Raw genomic sequence first — 11,363 nt, forward strand, 5'->3', positions numbered from 1 at the left:
AACTGAGCTACTGGGCTACTGGGCTACTGAGCTACTGGGCTACTGGGCTACTGAGCTACTGGGCTACTGGGCTACTGAGCTACTGGGCTACTGAGCTACTGGGCTACTGGGCTACTGAGCTACTGAGTTACTGGGCTACTGGGCTACTGAGCTACTGAGTTACTGGGCTACTGGGCTACTGAGCTACTGGGCTACTGAGCTACTGAGCTACTGGGGCTACTGAGCTACTGGGCTACTGAGCTACTGGGCTACTGAGCTACTGAGCTACTGGGGCTACTGGAGCTACTGGGCTACTGAGCTACTGGGCTACTGAGCTACTGGGGCTACTGGAGCTACTGGGGCTACTGGAGCTACTGGGCTACTGAGCTACTGGGCTACTGAGCTACTGGGGCTACTGGAGCTACTGGGGCTACTGGAGCTACTGGAGCTACTGGGCTACTGAGCTACTGGGGCTACTGGAGCTACTGGGGCTACTGAGTTACTGGGCTACTGGAGCTGCTGGACGACCTGCAGGAAGTTTAATCACATCCATTTATTCAGGCAGACAAACAGCTGAGACACAAAGTGTCCTCCAGCTGGTGTAGTGAGACAGAGTGATGTTTGAGTGAAGTCTGGATTTATTATTTCTGAATGGAACAAATGTAAAATGTATTTAAATAATAAATGATGTGCTGTAGTGAACATCCAGCCGGTGACTCGTGTCATTTATATCATTATATTGACGATGATTGTTGTGTTATTAATAACCGTGAATAAACCAGCTGTTCTCCTCCGGTCCAGCAGGGTTCGCTGTTCGCCGCTCCGGCTCCGCTCCGCTTCGCTCTCCTCACAGCGAAGCGTCGTCGTCGCGGAACTCCGTGTGTGTGTTTACGTCCCCGCTGGCTCTCTTTGTTCGGCCCAGAGGAGGACGATGTGCGGGGCCGTGCAGCTGCTGCGGGTGTCGGTCCATGAGCGGATGAGCGCCGCCGCTGAAGACTTTCTGCTGCAGGTGGAAAAAGGAGAAGAAGCGGCTGAAATCCCGGCGCTGAGAGCGCTGCTCACCGAGCGGCTGACGGCGGCTGCGGAGGAGATCGTCGCTCTGTTGGAGGAAACCGTGGCGGAGTACGAAGACAGAGTGGAGCGGTCAGAGCGGGAGATCTGCCGCCAGAGGAGGCTGCTCGATGCCGTGCTGAAGCCCCAAGTGAAGCTGCACAGAGCAGGTCAGTCCCGGACCCGGAGAGGAGCCCGGAGCGCCGCACACATGCTAATGCTAATGCTAGCAGAGCTAACAAACATCAACGTTTTTACTGAAGTGAAACATTTTCTGAAGTTTTCTGTCTTCAGTGTGACACCAACGCATGTCCGCCACGCTGTCAGTCTTTAAAATATTCATATATATTCATTACAACTGAGAGAAAACGACAAAAACTGTGTTCGCGAGAAACAACTACAACTCCCATTAGTCTTAGACAGAGCAGCGTCAGCAAAGCCTGATGGGAGCTGTAGTGTTTACATGTCATCAACAGTCATTGGGTTACAGCTGTTATTCTTGTGTTTCTTATAACCTGAATTACTGTAACTCATTAAATATCTGCTCACTAATGAACCTTCGTTCATATTCACAGGACAGGAAATATAAACTACTGATTAATAAACATCTAAAACAAATAAACAACAGAAATGAAATGATTTTAATAACAGAAACAACCAAAGTCTGATGTTCATCAGTTATACTGACGATGTGTGTCACTGTTGATCAGCATCATCTGGAAATATTTTAATAATCGATGTTTAACTCTGTCTGACACTACTGGTGGTGGTGTTGTTGGTGCTGTTGGTGTCGTTGTTGGTGTTGGTGTTGGTGGTGTTGGTGTTGGTGGTGTTGGTGTCGGTGTTGGTGTTGGTGTTGGTGGTGTTGGTGTTGGTGGTGTTGGTGTCGGTGTTGGTGTTGGTGTCGGTGTTGTTGGTGTTGGTGTTGGTGGTGTTGGTGCATCATGTGACTGCTGCTGGCAGCTGTATTACTGCATGAACCAACCAGCAGCTGTGCTGGTCAGCAGTGAATCAGTGAGGTTAAAGAAGTAGAAACTGTATTTATTAAAATATTGATGTTGTGGGTTTTCCAATAAAACCTTCCTGAATCCACTGGAGCTTATGGCTGATACGTCTTCTTCAAAAAGTGTGTCCTCCGCAGAGGTTTCTCTTTTATATTTATTCACCAAAAATACAAAAGGAAGAAGCATTCATCTTCCACACGATGTTCAACACGATCCAAACACTGTTCTTACACGTTCGTACATGGTCCTAACACGGTCAGAAAAACCGTGAGCTCCTCCGGCTAACAAGTCATCCACCTACTGTAGCTTAGCTCCTAAAACACGTGCCTCAAACTGAAACTTCCTCCTTAAAGCTACAGGCTCTTATTTTTATCCACCACATAAAATATAATAATGACATCACAAAATGAAATATCAACATTTGTGTGCAACAATAATAGTGCAAATATTAACAAAATAATAATTATAATAACATTTTTAAATGCAATTAAATTAAATTTAAAACATATTTAAAAATTTTAATTAAATAAACTAATATCAAATCCAAAATGTACTCAACCATGAACTGAAATTACCATGAAATACTTAATTACTCATATGGCACCTACAGATATGTTGTAACCATAGTGACGTCCGGAGGGAGAATTTACTTCCTTAATAAAAATGACAAACAGGAAGTGATGAAACGAAAGAGAGTTTCACAATAAGTCATGACAGGATGTTAATGACAAACACAAACTGATCATCTGGATCAGACTGACACTCTACACAGCTGATCACCTGTCAGTTACTCCAGCACCTGTTGTATCTGGTTGTCACTGGAGGGATGTAACTGAGTACATTTACTCAAGTACTGTATTCAGTAGAAATTTGAGGTTCTTGTTCTTTAGTTGATTCTTTTCTTTTCTTTTCTTTTCTTCTTCTCCGCCACATTTATTTGTCAGCTTTAGTCACTTCACTCAACATGTAAAGAGTAAAATCTGATGTTGTTTGTTCTAAATGATACGTCCATCTGAACCATCGGTCCATTCAGCGATCAATAATCTGCTCTGTAGATTAGTTCTGTAAAGTCATGGTGTGGTGTCAGGTCTGACTGGATGTGTCGGTACTGATGTTGAGGTTTGGACTGAACAAACGCTGTGAAGTCACTTTGGGCTCTGAGCTCATTGTCAGAGATGTTTGATCACCTGTTATGTGCGGGCCTATCGGGATACTTGGTGTGCCCGACTGGTTGTGTTCTCTCTGTTGCTCTCTGGCGCCCTCTCTTCCTTTTTGTCTGTTTCTTTCAGGAAGACACACCTGTCCAGGGGTGTTGCAATTACCTGACAGCATTTAAGGGGGATTGAGTGGAAGCCACGCTCTCTCTGGAGCCACTGCCCAGCTGACACTGAAAGGAGGAGATTTTTTACCTTGTGTCTCCTTTGTTACCTTTCTCCCCACCATGTTTTCAGTGCTGGAGCTTTTGATTTGTTAATTTGTTTGTAGTTTAGTTTTGGAGATCACCAGCAATGCAGTTTTGGTTTTCTTTACTTAATCTGGGTTTAGATTCATTTCTTTCTTTGATTAGGTTAGAGAGATAGCTGGGTGCGACAGCCCACTGCGTGGCTGGCCCAGCGATTTCCCCCTTTTGTTTATTTCAGCTGGGTTCTCCAACCTTTTCTTTTGGTATGTAGGTTTTTTTTTTATACTCTTTGATTTTGTAAATAAAATTTGGTTTATTCCATAATTTGTTGTCTGAGCGTCCTCTTAAATGTGTTGCATCATCTATGCGAGCATTTTTGTTAGAGGGTCCGTAACATCATCGATCTTTGATCATTGATCTGAGTCATGTTGAACATCAGTCAGAAATGCATTATCTTCTGGATTAATCCATTTTTGTTGTTTGGTGTGATAAAAGGTTGAAAAAATCTTGATCACTGTTTCGTCTCAAAGATCTTCAGTTTACTGTCACAGATGAGGAAACAAACATATTGACATGTACCGAGCTGACAGCAGAGATAGAAACTGTCTCCTGACTGACTGACATGTTTCTCACCCAGCATCAGACTGATGTCAGCTGATCACAGATGGATCAATATCCACCCATGTGTCAGAGGACCAAAGATGTGTTCTCCAACAGTGTCCACCAGAGGGCAGTGACGGGTGAACTACACTGTACAACGTCCCAACAGCACTGTTCATGTCCCAAATTAAAAAATGTGAATAAAAAAAGAATTAATGGAACTTTATTTAAAACCAGTCAACAATAAACAACAAACACCAGCCTTCAACCGGTCAACAAACACCAGAGGGGTATTGCACAAAACCAAGATAAGGGATTAAGCCGGGATATGTTGGTCCTCCTGGCTGAATTCAGCCTCAAGTCGGTTGCATGAAAGCAGGTCAAACTTAACCCGGCCCAGTTACTATGGTGATTTATTCTCTGCAGCTAGCCTGCTCCAGACCAGGCTAACAGCCGGGCGGCTAACAGCCGGGCTGAGATTAATCCTGGTGCTTCACCTGTATTTCCACCGTCAGTCCTGTGAGGAGTTGATGTGTTTTACAGCGTGTTCATGGTCTTTCTAAGTGTGTTGCACCATTTGAATTATCCTGCATTAAAATATTACATATTGTCATTTCATTTAAATCTGTTGGCTGTTTGTAATTGCAACAGTCTTTTTTATATTGATTCAAGTGGTCGTATTATTACTCAGGCCAAGTGTTATGTTGCTGTGCTAATGAAGACTGCTGGTCAAACGTTACTGTTTGCTGTGTGTGTGCATTTTGTTCAGCATTGGTGGTTATCTTTTAAATTTACTTCACATTCATGAAGGGAGGACACCACAGTGTTTTCTAGTTGAATTTCTTTTTAATTCAGCAGTCCTCATGTGTCTCGTTTGCTTGGATCCTGGAATAGAGAGAGCAAAAGCAACAGATATTAAAACACAGTATTGCAGTTATGGTTACTGTGGGCACTGAAATACTCACTTCTCTTTCTAGTTTCTGGATTTCCAGGTCCAGTTTCCTGAGTGTCCGGCGTTTAATCACCAGGCTGCTGAGGAGACTGCAGCATCTGGGTCCTGTTACACATATATTTTCTATTAGCACCACATCACTGACTTCATATCCTTTGTGGACTAAATAAGCAGCATGTTTCCATAAAACTGACACACCTGAAGCCTTCTGGAGTCCAGCGACAGTCTCCTCATCTGCAGAAGTGCATTTACATACAAGTACTGAGAGAAGTTAATTAAGATTTCACAGGACAAACCGAGCCTGTGATTTCAATACAATACTAACGGATCATGTTCTGGTGACTCCAACAGTGTGAGCGTGTTCCCAGACACTGCAAGGAAATCCAAAGTCAGACAGTATAATATATTTATTTGATTGTGTCCATGTGCAGTAGTACTGCAGTATGTACCTCGTATGAAGCGGACAGTGTCTGTGGCTGGGACAGAGTCTGTTACTGTCCCTCCCTGGATCCCTCCATCACTGGCCTCCCTTTATTTAACTGGAGAGCAGCTCCTCTGCTGGGTCATATCCTGGCTCGGTGGGCCGCCCCCTGTGCCGGTTCTGTGGGCTTTTTTTAACTGCTACAATCATACAGACACTCAACATGTCAGCAGAGACCTGATCTGTTCACTCACTGTTCACTGTTATCTACTTTAAAGTCACTGACCAGCCTGCAAAATGTTCTTGTGTGATTAAACGTGCTGCAGGTCCTTTTATGTCCGGACAGGTTTGTTCTTTATGAAGGACAGAAAGATAAAATAGATAAAAACTAACATGAGAAAATCAGATTAAATGACACACATTGTGGATAATTGTTTGCACTTCATCGTACTCTACATTTCCTGAGTAACATGCACCTCTACTCGCCACATTTAAAGCAAAGTGCACACAGCTGATTGGACCTGAACAGTGACTCCTTTAGTCCTTTAATTGGAGCCTGATTATGACAGTTCCAGTGGAGCTGTTTATTAATTGTACAGTTTTGGACTGTACGCATGAAGCCGGTCCGCTGTTGTCTGCCAGGCTTTCTCTCTCTCTTTAATTTTGGCATTATTGCCTTTTTTCTTATGATGTCTTTCACCTCTTCATATAAGTCCATCAGGAGCTGTTGTTCAGCGGCCGTGAAATACGAAGCGTGACTCTTATCCATGTTCCCATCGGTGATCCTGAGCGATCGCGAGGTCTATTTAAGTATGAACACGCACTTATCCTGACTATCTACCCCTGACTTGACACAGCCGCGCCTTTTCATCCTGGCTCGGCAAACGTGCAACCAATGAAGCCAGGATGCGCCGAGCAGACTAGGTCAAGCCGCGCTTGATCAATTATCCTGGATTTCTTTATTCTACTTTTGTGCAATACCCCTCAGCCTTCAACCGGTCAACAATAACAACAACAAACACCAGCCTTCAACCAGTCAACAATAACAACAACAAACACTACTTCAACCGGTCAACAATAACAACAACAAACACCAGCCTTCAACCAGTCAACAATAACAACAACAAACACCAGCCTTCAACCAGTCAACAATAACAACAACAAACACCAGCCTTCAACCAGTCAACAATAACAACAACAAACACCAGCCTTCAACCAGTCAACAATAACAACAACAAACACCAGCCTTCAACCAGTCAACAATAACAACAACAAACACTACTTCAACCGGTCAACAATAACAACAACAAACACCAGCCTTCAACCAGTCAACAATAACAACAACAAACACCAGCCTTCAACCAGTCAACAATAACAACAACAAACACCAGCCTTCAACCGGTCAACAATAACAACAACAAACACCAGCCTTCAACCGGTCAACAATAAACAGTTTGTTACAAAGTTCAGTTTCTCAAATCGGTCTAGAGTGAACCCTCTTCACAAACAAATCAATAAAGGATCTCTGAAAAGAAAATAAACCAACATGTCCAACACTGTCAGAGTTTCCTCTGGTACCAGTCAGCTGATCGTCTTCATCACACAGGAGAAGAGTCTAGAAGTGACGCTGCAGGCTAACTCTAAGCTAGCTGCAGGTTAACACTAAGCTAGGTGCAGGCTAACGCTAGGCTAGGCTTTTTGTTTTTTTTCTGTGAAGTAGGTGGGGTGGAGAGAAGAAAAAAGCGGGGGAATCAGCAATCCAGATTTTGATCTCGACGATGGAAATTGAAAAGTCATGTTGATCAATTATTGATTCATTATTAAAATCATGACATCATCATTGATGTTTTTTTATTTTTCTTCTTCAGAGATCCTTAATTGTGGATTTGCAGCGATACGACAGCTGTAGAGCCTCCAGGTAACAAACAAATGTTTAATAATGAAATAATGTGTGTTTGTGTTTCAGAGTGTCCTGCAGACGTCCAGCAGCGGTCGATGAGTGAAGAAGAGGTTCCCCCTGAGCAGCAGGAGTGCAGCTCCAGTCTGGACCAGGAGGAACCAGAACCCCCACACATTAAAGAGGAACAGGAGGAACTCTGGACCAATCAGGAGGAGGATGACATCACCAGGTTCACCTTCACTGTGAAGAGTGAAGATGAAGATGATGAAGAGTATCATCAGAGCCAACCTGAGGAGTTCACAGAGACTGAAGGTCCAGCCAGCGGCTCAGCTGAACAGATGGAGACAGACACTAATGGAGAGGACTGTGGAGGATCAGAACCAGCCAGGAACTCTGATCCAGATCGACATTTACAACCTGTCAGTGAGGATAATTCTCTGGACTCGACTGAAACTGATGACAGTGATTGTGATTGGACAGAAACAGACAAACAGCCGTCTGTTACAGAAGGTCAGAACAGTGAAGCTCCTGACGTTGGACCTTCAGTGAAAGAGCGACCGTTTCCCTGCTCGTACTGTGGGAAAAGATTCAGTCTGAAGGGAAACCTGAACAGACACATCAGAGACCACACAGGTGAGAGGCCGTTTCCTTGTACAGGCTGTGATAAATCATTTAAAGACAGTGGGTCGCTGACGGCACACATGAGGTGTCACACCGGCGAGCAGCCGTACAGCTGCTTGTTCTGCGGGAAGAACTTCAGTGGGAGAGGAAACATGACGAGACACATGAGGATCCACACAGGAGAGAAGCCCTTCACCTGCTCCGTCTGCAACAAGAGCTTCCACGTCAAAGAACACCTGAACAGACACATGAAGTACCACACAGGGGAGAAACCCTTCAGCTGCACCATCTGCGGGAAAGGCTGCGCTCAGAAAACAGACCTGAAGAAACACATGAGAGTCCACACGGGAGAGAAACCCTTCAGCTGTCCCTTCTGTGGGAAGTGCTGCGCTGAGAAAGGAGACTTGACCAAACACATGAGAGTTCACACAGGAGAGAAACCCTTCAGCTGCAACGTCTGCGGGAAGAGTTGTGCCCAGAAGGGAAGTCTGAAGATCCACATGAGAGTCCACACCGGAGAGAAACCCTTCAGCTGCTCCGTCTGCGGCAAACGCTTCACTGTCACAGGACATCTGAAGAGACACATGAAGCTGCACACGGCCGACAGTCAGGGGGCAGAGTCTACAGCCAAAGGACAACAGGAAGTGGACACTGTGGAGCCGTCGAACACGTCATGATGGTTTCATCAGTCAGCTTGTCTGGGTCCATGTTTAACCAGCTGCTCAGACTCGTGTCTCATCGCCCAGTTCATTACTAGACTGTTACAGAATCGCTGCCGTCAGCGATCAGAGATACGCTATTTAATAATGTAGAATATGAGAATGTACCTGTGGTTCTGTGGCTCCTCTCTCCTCCAGAGCTCTTCTTCATGAAGCCTCGCTGCTGATCACAGTTTGTCTGTCTGAACCTGAACTGAGCCCGACATGAACTCCAAGGACGTTCTGTTCTGTATGTCTGAACCCGACCGAGTCTGATGAAGTTAATGTCAGCTGAAGCTCTGAGTTTGTGTTACCACGGTTACAGCCTGTCTGTCATGCACAGTGGAGATAAAGTGATAAAGTATCCTATACACACAATAAAATAATATATAGATGAATATAGACTACCGCCACCTGCAGGTGTGGAGAGCTATTTCCTCTCAGGTGCAGAGCTTACGAGCTGGTCGTTCGTCGTCTCTGTGGTGAGTTCAAGTGCAGCTTTCAAGTGGAGTCACAGGAGACGTGAGGCGGCGACAAAGTATTTCAGTGGAGAAGTCACTGCAGAGAGGATGAGAATCGATGAATGGTACAGACGGGGGTAACAGATCACACTAACCTGTAAAGTGACAAAAACCAACCCCGCCTACTTTACACCTCCACACACCTGCTCAGACCTTCAAATTCCTCCATTTCAATGCTCTGGATGAAGAAGTTTCCAGGTGCTGCTGGCTGATCAGAAGCATCAGAGAACACGTAGTTCTGAACCGACAGATCAATAAAACATTCACTGTGCAGCTGAAGAGGGATTCACTTCTTCATCTCTGCTCTGATTGATTTATTAAATCTCAGTGAAGTTTGAGTCCTTCTCTTCAAGAAAGGTCTGAAACATTTTTAATACATCATCAATTCGACGGTCGACGGTCAGTAAAGTCTATTATGTTGATTCATAACTAACAATTGGTGAGCGTTGTTCAGCGCCACATAACAAGTTAAAGTTGAGAGCAGGTCAGTTTCTGCTAACAGCTGCACAGCTCGACACCTGGAGGCTGCGAGGGTTCGATTAATTCTCCAGACATCCACAGTCGATCACAGAGGGTTCGATCAGCATCTCTGAAGATGCTCCATGTTTAAACTTGTGTATTTCCACCCTGTGTCACAGTTCAGCTGTTGGGGCTGAATGAATTCTGGAGTGTGATCTGATCCGACTGAGCTGGTTCTCTGCAGGCTCTCTGCCGGTTCTCTGCAGGCTCTCTGCCGGTTCTCTGCAGGCTCTCTGCAGGTTCTCTGCTGGCTCTCTGCAGGCTCTCTGCAGGCTCTCTGCCGGTTCTCTGCTGGCTCTCTGCCGGCTCTCTGCAGGCTCTCTGCCGGTTCTCTGCAGGCTCTCTGCAGGTTCTCTGCTGGCTCTCTGCAGGCTCTCTGCAGGCTCTCTGCCGGTTCTCTGCTGGCTCTCTGCTGGCTCTCTGCAGGCTCTCTGCCGGTTCTCTGCTGGTTCTCTGCAGGTTCTCTGCTGGCTCTCTGCTGGCTCTCTGCAGGCTCTCTGCCGGTTCTCTGCAGGCTCTCTGCAGGTTCTCTGCCGGCTCTCTGCCGGTTCTCTGCTGGCTCTCTGCTGGTTCTCTGCAGGCTCTCTGCAGGCTCTCTGCAGGTTCTCCGCTGGCTCTCTGCAGGTTCTCTGCAGGTTCTCTGCAGGTTCTCTGCTGGCTCTCTGCAGGTTCTCTGCAGGTTCTCTGCAGGCTCTCTGCAGGTTCTCTGCTGGTTCTCTGCAGGTTCTCTGCTGGCTCTCTGCCGGTTCTCTGCAGGCTCTCTGCCGGTTCTCTGCCGGCTCTCTGCCGGTTCTCTGCAGGCTCTCTGCTGGCTCTCTGCAGGCTCTCTGCAGGTTCTCTGCTGGCTCTCTGCAGGTTCTCTGCTGGCTCTCTGCAGGCTCTCTGCAGGTTCTCTGCTGGCTCTCTGCAGGTTCTCTGCTGGCTCTCTGCAGGTTCTCTGCAGGCTCTCTGCAGGTTCTCTGCTGGCTCTCTGCAGGTTCTCTGCAGGTTCTCTGCTGGCTCTCTGCAGGCTCTCTGCAGGTTCTCTGCAGGTTCTCTGCAGGCTCTCTGCAGGCTCTCTGCAGGTTCTCTGCAGGTTCTCTGCAGGCTCTCTTTGCATGCTGGGATGTAGCATGCTGGGATGTAAATCAACAGAAGGGAGGTTTGACCCGGAGCAGCTTCGTGATGTTTTGGACTCTTCATGTGATTCACTTTGATCTGAAATCTGGACAGAAACAAGCTGTTTGTGTGAAGTTCTCATATTTATGATCTTTCTTCTTCACGTCTGTCAGCGGTCACATTCTGACTCTGAGGACGGGTCAGTTTCATCATCATGTTATTAATGTGAATCTGAGACAGAGGATTTAAAATACGTTGTGCTGATTGGCTCAGAGAACGTCAGCAGCTCTCACCTGATGAGAGGAAGTCAGTCACAAGTTCAACAGCTCGATCACTGAATCAAACCAGAACCAAACTCTGGAGAAAATGGTCCGAACCAGATCTCAGACTGAGTCACAGCAAATATTCATAAATGTCATTTCTTTGACGGACACAGTTTGTGTGAATGAATGTCTCTGATTATTTTATTATTAATATTAGACCGAACAGTAACTTAATTATTTATTGAGTTCTAATAGAATCATGTGATGAATGTGGACGAGTGGGACGGACAGCCGGAGGACCTGAAGACGTCTCACAGAGAGAGGGACACTCGTCT

The 11,363-nt window shown here is 45.9% G+C and overlaps 1 protein-coding gene across 2 annotated transcripts; it reads left to right on the forward strand.

Annotated features, from left to right (window-relative positions):
• Positions 1-601: 601 nt before the first annotated feature.
• Positions 602-8,612, forward strand: LOC311273077 (uncharacterized protein). 2 transcript variants are annotated; one of them, XM_084379951.1, is made up of 2 exons: positions 602-1,199; positions 7,375-8,612. In XM_084379951.1, the coding sequence occupies exons 1-2, from the start codon at positions 725-727 to the stop codon at positions 8,604-8,606; spliced, it is 1,707 nt and encodes a 568-aa protein (XP_084236077.1). In that variant the 5' UTR covers positions 602-724; the 3' UTR covers positions 8,607-8,612. The 2 variants fall into 2 exon arrangements, with proteins under 2 accessions (XP_084236077.1, XP_084236078.1); XM_084379952.1 differs by having other exon boundaries at positions 7,387-8,612.
• Positions 8,613-11,363: the final 2,751 nt, after the last annotated feature.

Source organism: Pagrus pagrus (assembly GCF_965226575.1).
Source record: "Pagrus pagrus genome assembly, chromosome: 17".
Taxonomy (NCBI): Eukaryota; Metazoa; Chordata; class Actinopteri; order Spariformes; family Sparidae; genus Pagrus; species Pagrus pagrus.